This window comes from Diabrotica undecimpunctata, chromosome 9, assembly GCF_040954645.1.
Source record: "Diabrotica undecimpunctata isolate CICGRU chromosome 9, icDiaUnde3, whole genome shotgun sequence".
Taxonomy (NCBI): Eukaryota; Metazoa; Arthropoda; class Insecta; order Coleoptera; family Chrysomelidae; genus Diabrotica; species Diabrotica undecimpunctata.
The window spans coordinates 131,165,320-131,189,527 of NC_092811.1; the positions used below are offsets into that span (position 1 = coordinate 131,165,320).

A 24,208-nucleotide genomic window follows, 5' to 3' on the forward strand; every position below is an offset into this window, starting at 1 on the left:
AAAAAGAGGCTGTCTTAGAGATCCAAATCTTATGCATTTATTCTTATAGCATTATTTTAAAAACACAACATAATAAAAACGGCTAGTACCTTCAGTATTACAAATACTAGTTTGTTTTAGGTTTCCAATCCACTTTGTCAGAGTTTGGACAGATGAACTTTTGGGGCCAATTAGAATGGATTCAAGATCTAGGTGTTGTCTATACAGAGTACGTACTGACCGCTCCTGAGGTACAAGAATTATGGCACTCCAATCAGGAATTTGATCTTGTCGTGATGGAGCATTTTATTAATGACGCAGCGACGATATTTCATCATAGGTAAGTTGTTTTACGTAATTATCAGCATTAACCATACAATGTTATTGGAGGAATTGGTATTGTTTCAGGTGTTAAGTAAATGCTTTGTTCTTAAAAAAGTCTAAGTCAGTCCTAAAAAAAGAAGCTTTTTCTAGTTCATATACCAGTCGGAAGTTGAAATTTCGGAAATTTCATTCATCCAACTATTCCTCTTTTCTAGTTTTTCTATCAGATATTTTTCTCTTATCTTGATACAGGTTCCAAATATATTCTGGAGTCATTCTTCTGCATTATATGTTTGCTCCATGTTACTTATCTTCTCTGAAAGAATCCGCGCGACTGTCTCTTTGGATTCCTTACATTTTAGTGTTTTCATGTCACATTTTTTGTTACTATTCTTTTTTATAATCATCATAAATTCACCTAAATTTACCAACAAAAGAAACGTGATCTGACGATGTATCAACACCAGGGTAACTTTTAACTGATAGGCATCCATTACGGAATCTCTGGTTCACCATCAAATATTCAATTTGATTCCGTATTACTACGTTTCCTAGTTGATCTTGCGGAGAAACAAGGAATACAAGCGTCTTGGTGGTAGTCTGAAGAATGTATTTACTATTCCAAATTTTTCTTCTTTTACAAACAGTTTTAATCTTTCTTCCCTATTAGTACTCCTCCCTTTACCAATTTTCGTATTCAAACCACCAATAATAATAATTATATCTAGTAATGGTAGTAACTTCTGTTTAAATACTTCTTGTACTGATAAAATGAGTTAGGTTTTCACGTCCATCGTCTAACTTGTTGAACTGTTTGTTCGGGCTGTTATAGTGTATTTTTATGTATGAGAGAGTAGTAAAACAATAAATTATGTATGCAAATCCCTAAACTGTTGATACGGGTGACTCAATGAAAAACAGATATTTGTCAACAAGTTTACAGAAGTATATAGGAAAACAATTTTAAATTGACTATGACCACCAGGTATAAAGGTTGGAGCAGAATAAAATACAATAGTTGTGAGGGTTACTAATGCCTAAATAAGGTTGCCAGTGTCGGAGTGATGGAGGTTAACAGGTACTAATGAATTTGCAAGAAATGTAAGATGTTTATTTTATTCGTTATATATAACCAATAAAAGTTTAATAAGTAGCTACCTATTTGCAAAATAAAGTTTAATTCTTTAGATAAAATAAAACGTTTTATTTTATCTATTTGCAAAATAAAGTTTAATTCTTTGCCTATTTGCAAAATAAAGTTTAATTCTTTAGATAAAATAAAACGTTTTATTTTATCTGAAATGAGTGCATTCCAAGAAGTAAGGGTTTCAACAATCAAACATTTAATTCTTTAATTCCAGGAATCTACGACAGTAATTGACTAGATAATTACCTTCTAAACTTATTCCACAGAAAATATGATAGTGGGTTTTTCCATTTTGTATATAGGAAGGTCCAAGTTGCGTATTCAAAATTCTTAACAGTTCACTAAAAGTAGGAAAAATTGGTCCTCTAACAGTTAATGAAAAAACATTAATATTTAATTGTTTTAAATCATTTACAGACAAACGTTTATGTGAAAGTGTTGATGAGACCGTTGAGTTAGTTAGCAGTACACTTGGTGTTGGGAAATCTACGATTTACAGAGTTATTAAAGAAGAGAAATGTGGTAGTTTTCAAATGCCACGTAATGCTCCAGGGAAACCAAAATTTCAAATAGAATATCATTTTAAAGAAGGACTTCGACGGAAAGTGCATGAATTCTTCTTTAGACAAGAATTTCCAACATTGGATAAAGTTCTTGTCTCAGTTCGAGATGATAAGGATTACCCAGAAATGAGTCGAAGTACGTTATGGAAACTTTTAAAAGAAATAGGCTTCCGCTGGAAAAAGAATCCCATAAAGTCTATTTTATTAGAAAGAAGCGATATTGTCATATGGAGAAGACATTTTCTAAGAACCATAAAGGAAATGAGAAACCAAAAAAGAAAAATATTTTATCTTGATGAAACATGGATCAACGAGGGTCATACACCAAATAAATTTTGGCAGGATGAAACTGTTACAAGTCAAAGGCACGCTTTTGTAAATAACTTATCTACTGGTTTAAACCCACCATCAGGAAAGGGATGCAGGCTGATAATAGTACACATTGGCAGTTCAGACGGTTTTGTTGAAGGTGGTTTATTAACTTTTGAATCAACTCGTACCGGTGACTACCATGAAGACATGAACGCTGATGTCTTTCAAGAATGGTTCGAACAAATGATAGATCTTCTTCCTAAGAACTGTGTAATAGTAATGGATAATGCAAGTTATCACTCCAGACTTATAGAAGGACTGCCCACAACCAAGTGGTTAAAAAAAGACTTGCAGAATTGGCTGAGTTCAAAAAATATTACGTACCATCCCGGATCTATAAGAAAGGAACTTTATTCGTTGTGTGCCCTTCATAAAGAAAAATTTAAAAAATACGAAATTGATGAAATTGCCAAAAATCGTGGAATGACAGTACTTAGATCTCCACCATATCATTGTGAATTAAACCCGATTGAACTGGTATGGGCACAGATAAAGAGTGAAGTTTCAAGAAAAAATACCACTTTTAAAAATCATGATGTTAAACAGTTGTTTTTGGAGGCCGTAAATAATGTAAAACCTGAAAACTGGGAAAAGGCAGTAAATCAGACTATTAAAGAAGAGGAAAAAATGTGGAAGCTGGACAATATTACTGATAAAATGATCGAGCCAGTTATTATAAATCTTGGTTCTGAAAGTTCATCTTCTGAATCTGATTTGGATTTGTAACAAGTAGCTGTAAGTTTTATATTAATATTTTTATTCATCTATTTAACATACCTTAGACGGTTTTAAAAACTCTTTTTCTCTTTTGTAATTTTTAAAAATTAAAAAAAATGTGAATTTTTTAAAACCCTTTTTAATGTAGGCCAGTCAGTTCTAATGTAGTGTGTGATAAAAGAGGTCACTTTTGTTTACATACACATAACACTTTATAACACTGAAATAATTCATTTATTTTTTACAATTATTCAAAGTAATTTTTCAATTAATCTTGAGCACACCCATGGAGTGGTCGGAGCTACCAGTTAAAATTATGCTAATTACTCTCTCGTTCATAAAAATAAACTATAGGCCGTTGTCTTCTGAGATTAATTCTCGATGTTTCGCCAACACTAGGGGTTGGCATCTTCTGGAGATCTTCTGAAGCAGTACAACGCGGCGTCAGTTTCAGCGTACAAGCGAAGCAGTAAGATCTCCAGAAGATGCCAACCCCTAGTGTTGGCGAAACGTCGCGTCGAGAACTAATCTCAGAAGACAACGGCCTAACAGCCCAAACAAATAGCTTAACAACTTCTTGTAGTATTTTAGTGGTATTAATTTCTTTGTCTTTTTATATCGACTTTTTCATTTTAAGAGGTTAAAATAAAACTGTATATTTATTACCTTGCAGCTAATATACGTTTTACACATTTACATTTACAACATATTTTATATTTATTAATAAAAAAGAAGGTAAGAATTGTATGAATACCAAAAACATTCAATTTAACTCATTATTGAATTGGCGTATTTCGAGTATTTAAACTATAGATTATTTTTGGAATTTGCACAATGTGTAACATTGTTTCGTAATATAATGTAAATTTTCTTTGTCCACGAGTGTTTTAAAATACTCCTTTTTTATTTATTTTCTCAATTAAAATATAGAAAAGAGTCTGAACCTGTTTTTATGTGGATTGTGTCGAGTTAAATATCTGTTTATATGCGGTTAAGCCACAATTTTTTTTATAACCTATTGGATGTTTTGGATACAGTACCTCGTAGTCCAATCCATCTACCACGATATTCGTCATCTAAGTAACGTCTTACTGCACCATAATGGTGTACAGGAGCACCATCTTGTTGAAACGTTATTTCCAAGGTGCCGAATTAATCTGGATTATCCTCCAGAATTTCAAGTACCTATTAATGGTTCAATTGCATTTTGTAACATCTCCAGATACACTTTACCCGTTAAGTTAGTATTAAGAAAAACAAGCCCAACTATGTGGTTTCCCAAAATACCTGCCCAAACATTTGTTTTTTTTTGATAATTGAGTATGTGTTTCACGAAAGACGTGAGGATTTGTTTCACTCCAATACCTCACATAGTGTATGTTAACATTTCCATTGAGAAAAAAAGTACTTTCGTCACTAAAACAAATTGTTTTTATGTAATCGGGCTGTTGATTAATTTTATTGGACATATTTTCACAGAATTCTAGTCTTCGGTCGGGGTCATCATCTGAAAGTTGGTACACAATTTGTATGGATGAATTGGTACACAATTTGTATGGATGAAATTTGTTTTCAGCCAACACTCGGTGCACTGTCTTTTGACTGATTTCATAGATAGATGCAACTTGGGCTGTAGAAGACGTAGGGTTCACTACCATTTCTGATATTATATCAATTTTTTTGTCAACACTAATTGTTGGTCGACCAGATCGTTTGACATCTTGAACACTACCTGTTTGTTTAAACGTCCGAAGAAGCTTTCCCAAATAAGATCTCGATATAGGGCGATCGGGGTACCTCTCATTAAAAAGACGTTCCGCTGCATAGAAATTATTTCCACATTCACATATTAGTAACACAGCTCCTACTTTGTCGGCTACAGTACGCACCATTCTGCCTTTGTAAAAATTTAAACGTCTCGTTAAACAATAATTAAACTAAATATTAACTAAAAACAACTTGACTAAACTAAGCAGAAACAGAAACTAAATATTCAGGTATAAACGCTTTTGCAAACTAATAACGACTAGAGAATTGATAAACGTCAACTTTTTTGACAAATAACCAAAGGCGGCGTTAGAATTTTTATTAATTAAATGCCAAACTAGAATTTTAGTATTTATTTAATTTATTAGTCAAAATCATCTTAAATCCAAACAAAATTAGTATGATTAAATAGGTACATTAAAATAACTGTAGTTTCGCATTTAACTAATAAATATTCTCACGTTCGCCTCTGGTTAATTGTCAAAAAGCTGACGTTGACGTAAAAACAATAAGAGAATTGAAAAACGTCAACTTTTCGACAAGTAACCAGAGGCGGAGGTTTTAATATTTATTAATCAAATGCAAAACTACATTTTTATTATTTATTTAATTTATTCATCAAAATGAGCTTAAACTCAAACAAAATTATTATGACTGAATAGGTATTTTCAATACCTTTCAAACGAGGTATCACTTGCCATAAGACTCCATTTAAAATTATCTGTCACAGTGGCGCTGTAACGTCATCTGTCACTATTACGTCACCAGTTATGACTAGTTGAGAAGCCTACGCATGTTTATTACCTCCCTCCAAATTTCACTATTATAACAATAATCGTTCAAAAGATACGAGGGGGGAACGGACTTTTGACTAGCACTGTAGTATTCTTAAGTGGCGGCCACAACGGCGCACAAGACATCGCACCGCACCTAGCCTTGACCATAGCCTCGCTGAAGCAAAGTAAATACAAGCATTGCCGTAAATGTGCGTGGCCACAACGACGCACCGCTCCTTCCTTCGCACATGGCTGGGTACCAACGCCTCGCCTACGTAAATTGAGCTTAGTATTTTCTGATCTTCGCACTTCGCACAGTGATTATTCTAGGGATGGATAAAGACAAATTAATTATTAGTTGTGTGTTTATTCGTGAAACAATTTGGAACAAAAAAGCAAAAGCCACCACAATAGTTTGGTTTTATCAAAACTGTGGAAAGAAGTGGCAGAGGAATGTGAAACAACAGGTAAATAAAACAATAAAAATGTATAATAAATTATATTTTAATGACTACAGAAATAATTTAAAGTTTTCTCGTATCCATTTTGCTTCATTATTGAGCCTTCCAGGGGGAACCTGTATATTTTCATTATCATTACCAAATAAATGTGCGGTGCACGGTGCGCCAATACGGCCACTAATGTGCAAAGCAAAGGCTAAGCTAGGTACGGGGTATGGTGCTGTGCGTTGTACTATGCGATGTGCGGTGCGCCGTTGTGGCCGCAGCTTTACGAATAGTCAATTTGTAATGAAAATGATTCATTGCAAAACCCTTTATGATACTGCATTAAAGTTTACGAGATACAGCGTAAAAACACTTTTCTCCACATTTTCAAGATGGCCGTCGTGGGACAAGAGGTCATATACTTACCCTTGAACAATAACGCAATGCAATACCTGATACCGGGGCCTGATATGGTTTGTATCGTATACCAACAAAAGATTAATGTGTTGCGGCAGCCAACGTGTTAATTTGTATATTTTTTCAAAATTAGTTACAGCAAAACTAAAAAAAATGTACCAATTTTACTGTTTATTAACTAATACGATGCTGGTAGCTCCTAAGTTTTAAGTTCTAAAGAATTTTAATTTTGCCTGATAACATGCAGTCTGTTTGCTCTCCTGTAAAACTTTCAATTTGCTTTTTACCGACTGTTTATTCTCAGTTCTTTAATAATTATAAATTATAAAAGAACTGTTTTTAATAATATACAGTAATTTTGGTTTGTTTATAGCAGATAATATAAAAGAAAATAATTACGTAGTTTATAAAGCTAAACAATCCACAATCAATAATTAAACTATTAGGAATATTTACCATCATTATGTGTCATCATAAAATGTTTTGTTTTTAAATTGTAAGGAAAAGTTTTATAAAATAATTGACAGCTATATCTACGACATGTATTTTAAATAATTAGTAATTGAGACATTAGTATCTATTATAGCAAATTGGTCCCAAACAATCAAACACTATAATAACGGAGTAGTTAGGCGAAGGCAATGTTTACCTTAAATTACGTAGATATGCATATAAACATGTAATAAATGAAACAATGTACAGCTGGTTTAAAATCTAGTGGTTTCAAGAAATATTTTATCGAGTACAGCTTTGCAGTGGCGTTGCAATATTACAACAATTTGAGAAACATATTTTATATAATGAAGCTGCATAATATTGTATTACTCACTTAAACAATAAATGAAATTTAATTTCATTTTCCTTCTTAGAGTACTTTTATACCTACGGAGGTTGGTAATCATAATAGCTAATTTTATTTTTTAAACTTGCTGCTCTAAACAAATCAATCAATTTGCATTGATACCAATCACGTAGATTCTTCAACCAAGAATTCTGCTTTCGGCCAACAGATCTTCTTTCTTGAATCTTTCCCTATATAAAGACCGCACATCAGGCGGCCTAGGTATTCTATTTGTCGTGTTTGTATAGAGGTGATTAGTTCTGTTTCTTTACCAACACTTCTTTATTTATAATCTAATTAGTTCATGATATTTTTATAAATCTCTGCAATATAATCAGAGTTTAAGTCTCGATTTTTTTTAAAATGCCCAACTTTTAAATACTTAAGTCTCAGCTCCAGACAATAACATTAAAAATATATAACATCGAACGGTACAAACCCTGATTTTCAAATTAAGATTTCTGCACTTTATGCTTCATTTGTATAAATACTGCTCTGGTAATCACCATTCGCCTATTTATTTCTGCAGTATGATCATTGGTTTCATTGATCAAAGTTCCCAAGTATTGATATTTTTCCACTTGTTCTATCACGTTACCATTGATGATTGTCAGTATGAAGTGAATTGTAGAAATATAGAACTTCAACTTTTCCGAAGTGGTTCTCTGCTAATCTTAGAAAAACTGACTCTGAAGAGAAAATATGCTCACTATATTTATGTTAATAATCGTTCAGATGATGACTACATTAGATTTTTCACCCTAAGAGCTGAATATAAACAACTGTCTGAAATTTGCTTTAGCAATTACATTAAAGGTATAGATACTGACCTAAAAAAGGATCCACAATCATTTTCACAGTATATCAATGATAAGCGATCTAGTCATAACCTACTTAACTCCTTATTTTATCAAGTCCAATCTGCAACAAATAGTTAAGACATAACTAATTAATTTGTAAACTTCTTCCAAACTGTGTATTCACCAAATAACAATAACCTTTACGTACCCATTCATCAAATAAATAGAAATCTTAGTACAAATATTTGTCCTAAAATTACCATGACTGATATTTTTAATGGCATAATGGCTTTTTAATGAGCTGTCCAATAAGCTTACTGCTGGCTCAGATGGAGTACCTAATTTGTTATTAAAAAAGTGTATCTGTACCCTTATAATGTCATTTGCCATATTGTTTAAGATATCTCTGAAAACCTCTATGTTTCCGTCTTCATGGAAAGAAAGTTATGCTGTTCCTATATTTTAAAATGGTCAGAATGATAGCATTGAAAATTATTGTAGCATTTGTATACACTCTGCAATCCCTAAGCTATTTGACTGTCTTATAGCAACGCAATTTTCTTGGTTATGTAAAGGCTTAATCTAAATCAAAACATGGTTTTCATAGCAAAACATTCACTGCAACAAACTTGGTAAGCTATCAATCTGATATATTATCTCATATGGAAGACCGTAAACAGGTAGATGCAATATACACAGATTTTTCCAAAGCATTTGATCGTGCAGATCACCAAATACTTTTGGGCAAATTAATTAAGGTCAGGTAAATGTTAGGTTTGTTGAATGAATTAAAATCTCTACATATGAGAGAAGTCAAAAAGTCAGGATAGGTTGTCATGTGTCTGACAGTATCTCAGTAACAGCTGAAGTTCCTCAAAGAAGCCACCCTTCACCATTTCTTTTTAATATCTTGGTTAACGACAACATTTCTTGTTTCCTAAATAGCAAATGTCTAATGTGTAGCAGATGACTTGAAATTTTGGAAAGTTATAGATATCTTAAAAGATCAAACCTTTTTACAAGATGACTTAGACCGACTAAAAAATGTAAGCAATCAGAACAAACTCCACTTAAATGTAAAAAAATGTTGTTTTATAAGTTTTTCTTGTAAACACAATAAAATTGGAGCAAGCTATACTATTATTTTCGTTGCGAAGCTTACTTTTTGTGACCATATAAACTCAATTTCAATAAAGGCATTTAAACTTCTTGGTTTAGTTACTAGGAATTGCAAGTATTTCTCTACTAGTTCAACAAGATTAGTGTTTTGTTGCTTAGTTAGAACTATTTTGGAATACTGTTCAGTGATTTGATCACCCTATTTTCAGAAGAATATTGATGTTATAGAAAGAATCCAGCATATATTTTTGGGATATTGTGCTTACCATGTCAACACTACTATTGAAAATCATGATTATTTCCGTATCGAACAACAGTTATCTTTACTTTCACTCAAAAATCGTCGTGATATGTCAGGAGTTATATTTATATATAAGATCATACATGGATTTATTGATTGTCCAAACCTGTTTAGGCTAGATTAACTTCAGCTTATCTCCTAAGTTGGACCAAAAAATATACTTTCACAAAATATTATTGCAATCGGTTTAGTGGTTTTTGAATATTAGCTTGGACAAACATGGTGATACGAGATTTTTATATATAGAGATATTTCTGTGCAAAGTTACAGTCCGCGAAGACTCTCTGAAAATAATTGAATTGTGATATATATTAATATGTTAAAAGTATCATTACCTTAATATAAATCTACCTACCAATACTTCTTTCAGGTTCAACTGCCCATTGGTTGTTTTATCTCCTGGGCCCATGAGCATGATGAACAACTACCTCGTAGGAAATCTAGCTCCACCGTCATACGTACCAAGCATTTTGGGAAACTATGACGCTGAAATGAACTACTGGGAACGATTGTCGAACACTTACCGATTTATTCTAGGGGAAATTTTCATGCATACGAAGTTTATTCCGGCGCAAAACGAATTACTAAAACGAGTTTTTCCAGGTCAGTATTATGTATAGACATTTTTGTTGAACAATAACAGGTCTTGGAGATCTAAAGATTCAATAATTTGTTTCATTTTATTTCTATGTCTTTCTTGTCACGTATTAGATTTTTCAATCTTGTATCCTTAACAATTTTGGACCTTCTTATATAGACTTCAGCCATTTTCTTCGGTGACTTCTTCTTTTTTACCAGCGTGTTTATCAGATTTTTTGTAGATTCCTCTTTATTTCTTAATTGATCATGTATTTGTATTTATTCATTCATTGTTACTTCTTCTTTATTAGACATTCTTCTTTTTTTTAACTCTGTACATTCTTTTAAGCATCTTTTACTCCCATATATTTAGTTTTATCTCCATATCTTGACAAGTAACGAGATCTCCCTTGCATTAAGCTTGTATATAGTCTTATTTTTGCAGCTCTAGACATTTTCTCTAACCTTAACAGCTCAGTTAAACCCTCAACATACTTACTACATCTGAATATTCTTGTTACGATTTCTCGGCTCTTTCCATTACTATTTGTTACTGTTAGTCCTAAGTAATCAAATCGTCCAAAAATTTTAAAATTATAACCCTTAGTATGGTTAGATAGCTTAAAGAAGTGTCCCAAATGTTCAAAATATATTTTGTTTTTTCCTGATTTAATTATAATCCATACTCTCTAGCTTTTCTCTATAATGTATTAAAAATTTCTTTTAATTTAGTGGTTATCATTGTAATTAAAATAAGATCATCCACATACGCTAAAACTTAATGGACATAATCATTATATCGTCAAGACATACTAGATACGTTTTCCAGGTCTAATACCCCTCCTCTTAAAACTATCTCCAACAGACCTTCAAACGTGGCTAGAGCATTACAAAGACCATATTGTAGAACCAGGAACCAGTAGAGACCACGGATAGTTAAAAAAGCTGTTTTGTCTCAATTATTAGGCTCTATTTAAACTGCCAATAAAACTAAATCTTGGGTCGAAACAAATTTCGTATCTAATACAGTGTTTAGTGTATCATCTATTAGTGGCAATAAATTACTGCCTTTTTGTGTAACCTGGTTTAACCTTCTGTAGTCTACACAAAAGCAAGTAGATTCGTCTTTCTTAGTTACCATTGGTGAACACTAGGGGCTCAAAGCTTTTTCGATAAGCATTTATCATGTTTTGTATTATATTTTCAATTCCTTTTTTCCAGCAAATGGTTAGTTTAGCCGAGCTTGACGAATTGGTCTTACATCTCCAGTATAAATTCTATATTGAACTAAACTAGCACACTCTATAGACTTTCTAAGAATGTCGTACTGTTCAATAATAAATTCATTAATTCTTGTCATTCTGATTCAAAATTTCCTCCTTAATCAGAATGTAACTCTAAAGAAACTTTATTTGTAGTAACCTTAGAGTTACTTCCTTTTTAATTACTAAGGGGTGGAATTTCAGGTCATTTAATAAAATAATTCATTGCATTCATACTTGTTTCGTCTCTGTTTCGTCGGAAATTGACTCGTTTAAAAGGTTCATTTTACTATTCTTGGTCTAGGACCTTTTTACCCGTTACATAAATCGCATTTTTTACACCAACCTTCTACATCTGGACGGCAACTGGTCCAGAAAAAGTTGGTCTCAAACTCTGAAAAATGCTGTTTACTCCAGAAAAGTTATTATGAAGTTTGCATCTTTCTTATTTTTTATCATTTTTACCTAATAGATTCTTCTCTTCATAAATGAATAATAATATTTGGACCCCAAAGGGATGAATTAACAGGAGTGTGAAGAAGGCGCTACAATGTTGAATTGGTATCTCTTTATGGTACTGAAAAGTTTGTCAGACATATAAAAGCTAACCGGATAAGATGAGCAGGTCATGTGGTATGATCAGAGTAAGACATAGTGGTAAAGACAGTGTTTTTTAAGAGACCAGACGGTAGAAGATCAGTCGTCCGCCCCAGAAAAAGATGGAAGGATGATGTAGCCGATTTATCTAGGACCGAGTTGTGAAGCTAGTTAAGAACGTCATTTAATATCATTAGAAATTGATTTATGGTGAAGCTCCATCTTCAAAAGACCAATACTACAACGAAGAGAGTCACACTTATAGTCGAAGAAATTGAATGCAAACAGCTCCTTTGGTATAACCATATATAAAGAATGGATGAAAGACGACTTTCTAAGCAAATACTAAAATGGATACCTACAGTCGAAAAAAGAAAAAGAGAAAGACCAAACCAGACATTATTAGGAGGAGTTTAAAAGCTCAATATAGGAGAGAAATATTAAGTCTAGAAACGGGAACGAGAGACCAGAAGAGAAAACAGAAAACCGAAGGTCTAAAATAATTTGAAAACGTTTCCTCAGTCAGCCAATATTTCAAAACTTACAACGTTTCTTCTTTTAATAGAAACTTTGTCCAATTTTTAGTAAAATTGGACTTTTGTAATGCCATTACACACACATATTTTCAAATGTTTTAAGAAGAGAATATGATAGGTTAAAACTGAAAGTAATTAATTTTGTTTTTATTTTTTTTAAAATATTTTATCTTTTTTAGATGCCCCCGACCTAAATTCAATTTTGTACAATGCCAGCCTCATACTTATCACCTCCCACGTTAGTTTGATAGATGCCATGCCCTTACAACAGAACATCAAGGAAATCGGAGGTTACCACGTCACCGATCCAGAACCTCTGCCAAAAAATCTTAAAGACTTTTTAGACAGCGCCAAAGATGGAGCAATTATTTTCAGTATGGGATCCAATCTAAAGAGCTCTGACTTTGAACCAGCGAAAAGGCGGGCAATTTTAAAGGCTTTTTCGAAAATCAAACAGAAGGTTCTTTGGAAATTTGAGACAGACCTTCCAGAGAAGAGTGATAATGTGATGATTTCTAGCTGGTTACCTCAAAAGGACGTCTTAGGTATGTACAATTTGGGAGTTAATATTCGGAGAATGTTTTAAATCCATTTAGTACTCACTTGAGAAACAATCCAATGTTAAGAAGTTTATAAATGATGTATATATATATATATATATATATATATATATATATATATATATATATATATATATATATATATATATATATATATATATATAATATATAAATGTTTTTAATGTCATATAAAAAGGGCTATTGGTTAACTATTTAATATCTCGAGCTTTCAATTGTGTTTACAATTCTTATCAAGAGCTGCTAAAAAAGACAAAATATCTTACAAAGTTAAACTATAAAGAAAAACATTTTTTTGTTAACTCACCAAATAAAATTAGTTTTGTTAATAAAAATTGCTAAAATAAAATAAAAAAAGCAATTTTTATAAACGAAACTAATTTTATTTGGTGAGTTAACAAAAAAATGTTTTTCTTTATAGTTCAACTTTGTAAGATAAGAAAGACAAAATATCTTACAAAGTTGAACTATAAAGAAAAACATTTTTTTGTTAACTCACCAAATAAAATTAGTTTCGTTTATAAAAATTGCTTTTGATAAGAATTGTAAACACAATTGAAAGCTCGAGATATTAAATAGTTAACCAATAGCCTCTTTTATTGACTCCAGCCCATTAAAAACATTTATATATTTTTCCAAACGAGTCACAAGTACTTCTTTTTTCTTACTCTTATATATATATATATATATATATATATATATATATATATATATATATACATACAGGGTGAAATTCCACAGGGTGATTACAAACTACGTGGTATAGCAAACATACGTTTTTTTAAGTGGGGCACCCTTTATATTTTTTCATATTTTATTTCTTTCCTAATTCCTGTTCTCATAATATTTGCTTTTTCATTACTGTATAAAATATCTAAGTTATGACCATTTTTATTTCAAAATCCCAATGAAATCAACATCATGTATATAGAGAAGTAATGCATAAACAATTATTTATTTTATATAATAAAGTAAACATAATACTGCAGTTTTTAAATTAAGTTTAATTGAAATTATTAACAAAAATTTGTATATAGGGTGAACTATAAAACAAATGGTCGGGATAAGCAATCCACCATTTACTGGCCAACGGCTTAGGGCGGATGAGCTAGTAAGTGGAAGGATACTCTGTTGTCCTGAGACTGAGAAATTGGTCTCGAAGGCGGAAGAAAGTGGTCAACGGCATCAGATTGCAGAAGGAAACGAGAAACCACTGCATTAAAGGTCCCTGATGACATCTCTAGTATAAATTATAATGGCTAACACTATTTGCACAAGAGACATTTTTGATTATGGTAATCCATGTGGAGACCAAAATCCGGCAGGGGAGGACAACCAAAAGAAATACACAATTATCTCAGATAAAAAATGGATGTACTTGGGGTTAGCGATATACAATGGTCAGGAAATGGAGAGATATCAATAAATAACCACAATATTTATTACACTGGAGGAGACAAAACTGATCATCGATACGGAGTATCATCATAAGCTACACTATTAGAAAATCAGTGCTAGGTGTGATTCAAATCTCAGAAAGAATAATAATGCTAAAAATTCCAGCACGGAACTGTAATAATAATGTGATCCAAGTCTATGCTCCCACAGTTAATAAGGCCGAAGATGAGATCGAAGTCTTATTCAGAATTGCACAATACAATCAAGTTAACAAAATCTAGGGATATTACTTACATTTTAGGAGACTTTAATGTAAACATTGGAGTAGGTACAGTTGAAAATATAATTGGATAGTTCGGATTAGGAACTAGAAACGAGAGAGGAGAACGGCTCAGAATTCTGCCAAGAAAAGAATATGGTAATTTCTAATAATTGGTTTCAGCTTCCTAAGAGAAGACTATCGCATACAGAAAACCACATTGTCATAAACCAGATAGACTTTATACTCGTAAATAGCAGATATAAAAACTATAACCTCAGTTAAAACTTATCCTGGAGCAGATGTTAACTCAGACCACAATCCATTGGTTGCTGACGTGAAAATAAAATTAAAAAGAATAGTACTCAGAAAACAACAACCAAAAATTAATATAAGAATGCTAAAAAACGAAGAAATAAAAAACGAATTTAAAAATAATGTGAATGTTAATATGCAAAAAACACTAACTGACAACAAACAAATTATGGATGTAAAGAAAAAGTGGTATAATATAAAAGACACATTACTGAAACCAACTCAAGAAAGTTTGATACAAAATAGGTCAGAGGCTAAAAAACAGTGGATGACAGAAGAAATACTATTACAGATGGAAGAAAGAAGGAAATATAAGGGAAAAGATCTTCAGAAGAAGAAAGAAAATCTGTTGGCCGAAGGCAGAACTCATGGTTGAAGAATCTACGTGATTGGTATCAATGCAGATCGATTGATTTGTTTAGAGCAGAAAGCTCAAAAATAAAAATAGCCATTACGATTGCCAACCTCCGTAGGGAGACGGCACTCTAAGAAGAAGAAGACAAAACAAAAGTACGATTTTCTCAATTTTTTTAAATCTCTATATCACTCTATATTTTTATTTTTTAGAAATATTGTATTTATGATATTCTTTCATTTTTATATGGCATTCCCTATACTTAAACTCAATTTTTGTAAGTAGAAATAAGTATTGAGTATTGAGTGATAATATAACAAAATTATTTTTATTCATTAAGTAACTAACAAAAAATATAAACCATAGCAATATGCAATGAATGTAACAATTAATGTGATATTAAGGAAATAAGTCTAAAGTAAATGTTTAAAGGGACAAAGGGATAATGAAGATTGCAATATTTATTCTTTCTATTTAATAATTCGTTTCATTGTTTCAGCTCATCCAAACGTAATAGGATTCATTGGACATGGAGGTTTACTCGGTACTATTGAGGCCATATATCATGGGGTGCCCATATTGGGCATGCCGATCTTTTGGGACCAGATGAAAAATATTGAAGAATCCGCTAGAAAAGGTTATGGTATAAAACTTAATTTTGCCGACTTAACCGAAGAGACTTTTGAAAAGTCGTTAAACGAATTGATCAATAATCCCAAGTAAGTATTAGCTTTTTACGAGCTTAAAGGTTTAATTAAATTTTGGGACCAAAAAGGGAAAATTTAATAATTTCATGTGCCTGCAAAATAGTGTTACCAAAACACGCTAAAGATGTTATGAACTGAGTGAAAAGGATCTGAAAAAGAGGAAACGTGATAGAGGAAATGAAAATGATAAAGCAGGTTTTAAACAGTGTAAAACAATTAATACAACATCGCTACATGCTTCTTCTTATGCCGTTCCCACTAACGGAGGTTGACGACCACATTTCTAAAAGTTTCTCTGTCTTTTACAACGTGGAAAAATTTGTCTACAGTCATGTTTGTCCAGTGTCGAATATTTCACAGTCATGTTTTCCTCTTTCTACCTATTCCCATTTTCGCCATCGACTCTACCCTGCATGATGACCTGCAGAAGACTATATTTATTATTCCTCATTATGTGTCCAAGGTATGCAGCCTTGCGTACTTTTATTGTTCTCAACAATTTTTTGTCTCGACCCATTCTTCTCAGCACTTCCTCATTAGTGACCCTGGCAGTCCATGCAGTTCTCAACATTCTTCGGTATATCCAAAGTTCAAAGGCTTCAAGCTTCTTACCTATTTACGCTTTTAATGTCCATGTTTCTAACCCGTATAATGGTTGGGACCAGACGTAACATTCAACAAATGTCAGTCTCAGCGCAGTATTCAGAATTTTGTCACAGAACAATTGCTTGAATTTTAAGGACGCTGACCTTGCCATTTTTATTCGTACCCTGATTTCTTGGTCTGGATCTAATTCTGTGTTGATGTAAGCTCCCAGATATTTATATTTTGTCACTTTCTCTATTTGCTGTTCACCAAGGGTTAGTCGTTCATTATTCAATCATATTCGTTCATATCAAGTCCCATTTGAATGCATTCACTATTTATTGCATCTAGTAAAGTTTGTAGTTCTTCTTTACTCTCGGCCATAATTACCGTGTCATCTGCAAATCTCATGGTGTTTACGATTTCTCCACCAATTCTTATTCCTTCTTTTCTTTCCCAAAAGACTTTTCTGGATATGACATGTGAGTAGACGTTGAAAAGCGTCGGAGACAAGACTTATCCTTGCCTGATCCCTCTCGCAATCGACTTGACCTTCTCTAGTATTCAGTTGTAATCCTGTTTCGTCAGTATTAAATATGTGTCCGGGTCTATCATAAAAATTATATTCGGTCATAATTCTCTCGAGATCAGAAAAGTAGTTATCGACTGTTTCTTTGGACATTCCTAAAGCTCGTGCAATTGAGATGTTCTCAGCTTTTCTAATTGAAATTTCAGGTCTTCGTTTCAAAAAGAGTTCTAGCCATTTTTTACTAGCTTTACCTAAAAGTAGATAATAAGTAACTTTTGTATCAGATTTATGAATTTAAAAATTTATCTTCTTCTACATTAAATTTAGTTGGGATTTCTAATCGCTGAGCTAAATTAAAGGCCATGATTCGTACTTCAGTTCTGGTTTTTTTATATGGCTAACGATTTTAGCTTCAACAGCAGTTCCTAAAGAACAATCTGGACCCAATCGGTTCATCTTATCCATATTGTTTGTTATTATTCGACGTTTAAAAGTCATTTTGGGTATTCCAAATGCTTTGGCCTCTTCATTAATACCCATATTACCATTCTTTATAGCATCTACGGCACCACTTAGCTCCCTAGAGGTCCAGTTACCTCTCTTAGGTGTATTTTGTTTGTAAAGATATTTATTGAGCATAATTCTAAAACAAAACATACTGGTCCAACTCTCCTCCTCGTAAGTGGTCCATCTATCTTCAAATAGAAGGACAGATGAACCAGCACGTATTGTTTAAAATAAGTAGAATACAGCAGTAGTTCTTACTCTATAATACACATTTTTAACAAATAATTAGCAAACTCACCTGTTTTTATAAAAAATGAAACTTAAAAACTCAAATAAAATTATAAAACGTGGCATTTTAAATTATCGTAAATAAGTACGCACCGATGTGTTACAACTGGCGAACTAACTCTAACTGGCGTTGTGGCGTTTCTTAAGCTCTTAAGCAACTAACGTTAAACGATACAACAGAGTAGGATAGACTTGCCCTGTTGCCAAGCTTGGTCAGATATACCTAGCGGACCGACTATCCTCCTGGTCCATCTCTCCTCTCTTTACCCTATAATAGTTATTCTAATAAATTTACAGTTTTCTCCTGAAGAAGTCACAAAATTATGACGAAATATTGAGACATAGAACAAATAGAGTTTTATTTCCTACAGACCGATTGCTGATACTATAAATCAATATTTAACACAGTACGATCAAAAATTGCTGCAAGCCTCATTGATCAGAGTCTCTAAAAGTTATCTTTACTCGGTATTCAATAATTGCTGATTAAAATTTAGTGCCGAGGAAAAGGGGGATTAAAAATTATCCGATACGATTTTCCTTCCACTTTGCAAGTAACTTTTGGCTAAATTAAACTTCGATTTTTTGATAAAGCTCTCTCATACTTTTTCGTTTTTTTTATCATTAGATGCTTCAATTTTACTTTATAGGATTATGCTGCTTCAAAAATTTAATTTTGCCGATGTTGAGTGAGTTTTTTTACTAATTTTCACTCTAAAAAGTTCGTTAGAATAGAGGATTACAGATCTGTCGGAATGTGATTTTTTCAGGAATAAAATATAATGTTATATGAAATTTTATGTCGTTATGAACAAATGTGTTAATTTACTTTACAAAAATGTTTTCTACTAAAAAAAACTTTAAGCAATTAATAATAAAGTATACCAGGTCAAATAAATCGTCAAACGGGCCATAGGAGATTCAATGGGATATTCTAAATTTTTGAGTTTCTGCTTTCTTAATTATTTCAAAGTCATGAGAAAATATTTTTACCGGACTGAAGTCTATATTAAAAACAAATGCTAAAACTGTTTTATGAATTAAACACATTCTAAAATTTAGCAAAATTATAATACAGTGGTACCTCGACATTCGAGCGCCCTAATATACGACTGTTTTGAGATATGAGCTGCGGAAATGAGAGCAAGATTTGAGATACGAGGAATCGGTTTTTATTCAAATTCATACCTCTTATTTGACTACTTCTAATTTGCTTTGTAAATAAAAGGTAGTTTTACTGGTAATAGATCATTACATATTGCACTCTTGATGTCGGTGCAATTTACACTATGCAAATTTTTACTATAGACCTCAGTCTGTCTGCTTTGCTTGTTTCCCTCATTTTCGAAGTATAGTTGATAAGTTGGGTTCGCGTTTTGTGTTTATTGTACATTACAATATTACATTTATTTTTACAACCACGGGTTCGAAGAAGAAGATGATGTCTATTGAACTAAAACGTGAAATCATTGAAAAACATGAGCAAGGTGTACAAGTATCTGACTTGGCGAGGATGTACGTGTGTACCGCATCAATGATATGTACTGTACTTAAACGGAAGAAGATGATAAATGGTATAATGTCAGCTAAGGGCGTTATAATAAATTTTAGGCTCCGGACTTCTCTCTATGAGAAGATGAAGAAACTACTAATGGTGTAGGTGACAGATAAGCAGCTTCAACCTTAACCCAAAGCATCATATGTGAGAAGTCACGAACGATTTACGAAGACTTGCCGAAGCATATCCCACACACTTCCACAAATGATGAATCGGAAGACTCGTTTAAAGCCAGTCGGGGCTGGTTTGACAACTTTAGAAAAACGACCGGCATTCACTCCGTCGTCAGGCATGGTGAGGTAGCCAGGTCAGATGTAAAAGCAGCTGAGGTTTACAACAAAACGTTTTCCGAACTAATAGAAGCCAAAGCACGTCCTTAACTTTGACGAAACAGGACATTTCTGGAAAAAGATGCCGAATAGATATAACGGCAGAGGACAAGATGATGCCAGGTCACAAACCTATGAAAGATCGATTAACTATATTACTTTGCGCCAATACAAGTGGCGACTGTAAAATCAAACCTCTTCTAGTGTACCATTCAGAAAATCCCAGAGCCTTTAAGTCACATAATATTTTAAAAGAAAAACTGCCAGTTATGTGGAGTGCAAATTCAAAGGCGTGGGTCACCAGGAAATTATTTGTAGAGTAGATAAACCTGGTGTTTGCCTCTTCTGTTAAAAAATATCTTCAGTAAAACAACCTACCCATGCAAATCCTTCTTTTTACCTTCCTACCAGCCAACACCACTCCTATCTTCCAGCCCATGATTTGATGTGACGGAAAACATAAACCTTACCCTTCGAGAGTTCTGGAAGGTCCACTTTAACATAGTAATATGCCTAACAATTAGTAAGCAGGACTAGCTAGGTGTTACAACAAGAACCTTAACCTCTGCGTAGAAAAAGTTGTGGCCTGAGGTTGTAGATGAAAGGGCCTGCGAAGGATTGGAACTCGAAGTGTCAGTGGTAGATGAGACTTTTTGTTTTGGAAAATCTATGGCTCTGGAGGTGGATGAAAGAGATATGAACGAACTTGTCGAGGAACAGTCTCAGGAGCTGACAACCGAGGGGTTAGACAAACTACAGTCGCAGCAGCATACGGTGGTTCAACGAAAAATTAGTTTTGAAGCAGAGCCAGAATTGGAAGACGTTGTCTCTACAGGAGATATAAAGGAGATCCTGGAAATGTGGGAGAAAGTTGCAGTTGCACCAAGTTACTGTTGGTGCTTCTTCAATGTTGTTTTTAATTTTCTTTCAGCTCGCGTTTGTATCTACAATGTCCTCTATTTGTTTCAGCTGTATCTTCTTTGCTAGCCTCCTTTGGTACATTTCCCTTATAGAGTCGTTACAAAATAATGTAAATTATTCCTCGTAGATTCTGTAGAAAATGTTTTAGTGTTATTTTCATTCTTATTTTTGCTAGTACTAGTTTGTGTTAACTTCCTGCGTCTGTTGAGTTTAAAGATATAACGAGATTAATACAATGTACATTATTCTATTTAATTTTACTTTTTTTTTAGATACAGAGAAGGTGCCAAAACAAGATCCAAGATCATGCACGACCAGCCAGTAAAGCAGATCGACGAAGCAATGTTCTGGATAGAATACGTGGTTCGTCACAAAGGAGCTCCACATTTGAGATCTCAATCTGTTAAGTTACGATGGTATCAACTGTATTTACTAGACGTAATGGCTTTGCCAATATCAGTGGCTGTTATTTTATTGTTAGTAGTTAGACGCTGTGTTAAAGTAGTTTTTAAGAAAAAATCCAGTGACAAAAAGGTTAAAAAACACTAAACAGAATGTAGTATAGGTAAATGTCCATAATAATATTTTTTTACGATAATACGCTGTTCAACAACTTCCTCTGCTCGATACGTAATACTTTTTTATTTAGATTAAATGAACACGTTTAGTTATACGTTTGGATAGACTGAATAAAAAAGAGATTATCCTTAAGTGAAAAAAAAAAATATATATGAGATTTGTTCAATTGAAACCGATCTTTGTTCTAAAAAAATTATTGGCAAAAAAATTCACAATATAAGCTACATATCTTTTTGTTTCAACAACCGATGTGCACCATACTTGAAGAATTCTTGTGGCAGTTACTTAAAGAATTAGTTTACGGAATTTGTACTTCTCGTCCGATTGAAAACCAATATAAAACGCCTTTTTCAGTGGTCCAAAAATATAAAAATGGCAGGGCGATAAATCAAAACCATAGAGTGGATGCTCTTATATCCTTTATTTTTTTCGTTGTAGGTCTTTTTAAAAACTTTACCAACATGAGCATTGTCATGAAAAAAAATGACACCACTTAAGAACTTTCTTGAACATTTCCTTCTTATTGCTTGATGGAACTTGTTCAAAGTTTGGTTATACAGATTTGGTTCGAAGTTCTGTAAACTCTATTAACAAGGGTTCAAAAAATGGTCCAAAAAATGTTAACATGATCTTGCCCGCGGACTTTAAACTACTGACAAAAAATTGTATTCCGCAAGATATTGCAAAGATAAATTTATCTGTAAGCCTTTTTGGTCCTCTGACAAACGGCAAGGCACCCATTGTGCACAAACTTTGCAGTAACCCAGTTTGTGTACGATAGTATGGAAAGATCCTAGACTCACCACATTTTTTGAAATTGTAATTAAAATTTGATGATTCTCTAATCTAGCATTCAACACAAGCGTCTGTTAATGCAGTACTCAATGCATCTGGTCACGGTTTATTACTCGTCTCTTCTTTTCCACTCTTGAATTTTCGACACAATTTCTTGACAGTTATATACAAATGATAGGAACTGATTAGCGTGACGATTACAAATATAACAAACATTTTAGAATGACAGTTGACTGATTAAATCTATTGTTTTCGAGGTTAACCTAACCAAAGATGGGTTTCAATTGAACAAATAGATAAAAACAAATTATACCTATTTATTTATTATGGTTTTAACTTTTTTTCTTTCTTTTTCTTGTTTTGTTATTGATTACTGATGTTTCATATACTTCTTTTAAAAAATCAAAATATTTTGCTGTGAGGAAGCGTAAAGCGTCCAATAAATTAAAAAAATTAAAAAAAAAGTGTTTGTTTTTCTCTACTATATTTTTCCTTGATAGTACCGATTATTTATCGAAAGTGAATAGAATCATAAGATTGTGTCAAATCGCAATAAAGCTTCATTTAAAATCCCACGTATAAGGACGAAGTACTTATCTGTATTTTGGTGGTTTAGAGTGATGTAGGCAATAAATATACAAACAGTGAGATAACATTAGAAATATCAAGATAGGAAGTAAAAGACTTGGAACGATGAGATATCGATTGTTGTATTATCCCTACAATATTACAATTTATAAAAATATTAAGTTTAAAAGGAACGTGTAACACACTTCGCATTTGTTTGTATAAAATATGTTTAATAATTCGAATTGAGGACATTTATAAAAATAGCCTCGATTAGAATGTGTAAGTCAGCAGAATTGTGAATCGCGAACGCATGGTTGTCGTAGGTTGATAAAACAAACTTGACCCACTAATGAATGACTGCTTATATAGCAAGGACTATTATAAAAGTGACAACGATTATTATCTCCGGGATCAGAACTAAATTAACGTCAAGATGGCAAGTCGATATACCACGTATTAACACAACGTCAACTGAGTACTATTACATTTAAGATAAGTAACTTTGTAAGAGTGTACAGTAGTGTTTTAAATACATGTACCATACGATACGAAGTGAAGTGTTATTTATTACACGATAGAACAATTCATATACGAGGATAGATTGGTATTAAACTAGCCTTTGATAGATGGCGCTACTTGATACCGAACTGCCAATTACTGTGATAAATTTCTAAAATAAATTTTCAGATAGAATTTGTGTTCCATAAAAATGGGCACTCTAAATTACATTATTCTTATTGTTACCTTTAAATATTCTAAGAGTAAATAGTCGTTGGCCGTAGGCTAATTACTATAGTTTAATGTGGCCAATCACTATCGCAATGCTTTTTTTTTTCAGTTATAACATGCCAAAGGTCTGTGAAGGTGTTTCTTACCGAAAAAAATATAAAGAAGAAGATATAATTAAGGCTTTAGAGTCTATTGAAAATGGTATGAGTCAAAGAGAAGCTTCCAATTTATATCAGATTCCTCGAGCAACACTTCACTTCCGGTCAAGTGTCAGATTTAATAATAAAGTTTCTCTTGGACCTCACCCAGTATTAACTTCAGAAGAAGAAGCAGTTCTAAAAAGATGGATTTTGACCTCATACAAGAAAGGATTTCCTCGTAGAATGGAATACATTCAAGCTTGTGTGAAATATTTCCTTGACGCAGCCCCTAGAGAAAATCCGTTTAAAGATAACCATCCAGGAAGAGGATGGTATCACTCCTTCCTAAAACGTCACCCAAATATAACTCTAAGAACCGCAGAAGGAATAACAGCAGCTAGCTCAGTTGTAGCCGAAGCAGACATAAGAAACTGGTTTACTAATGTAGAAGACTATTTAAAGGAAAAACAATTATTTGAGATTCTTAAAGATCACAGCAGAATCTACAATGGAGACAAAACCT

General features: G+C 32.8%; 1 protein-coding gene across 1 annotated transcript in view; it reads left to right on the plus strand.

Annotated features, from left to right (window-relative positions):
* LOC140451472 (UDP-glycosyltransferase UGT5-like) overlaps window positions 1-22,710 on the plus strand; it is a 46,323-nt gene extending 23,613 nt beyond the window's left edge. Inside the window, exons 2-6 of the mRNA XM_072545294.1 lie at window positions 121-319; window positions 9,940-10,172; window positions 12,723-13,088; window positions 15,948-16,167; window positions 21,145-22,710. Of these exons, the coding sequence (XP_072401395.1) occupies window positions 121-319; window positions 9,940-10,172; window positions 12,723-13,088; window positions 15,948-16,167; window positions 21,145-21,421 (1,295 nt within the window). The 3' untranslated portion in view covers window positions 21,422-22,710. The remainder of the gene's footprint in view (window positions 1-120; window positions 320-9,939; window positions 10,173-12,722; window positions 13,089-15,947; window positions 16,168-21,144) is intronic.
* The last annotated feature ends 1,498 nt before the right edge of the window (window positions 22,711-24,208 follow it).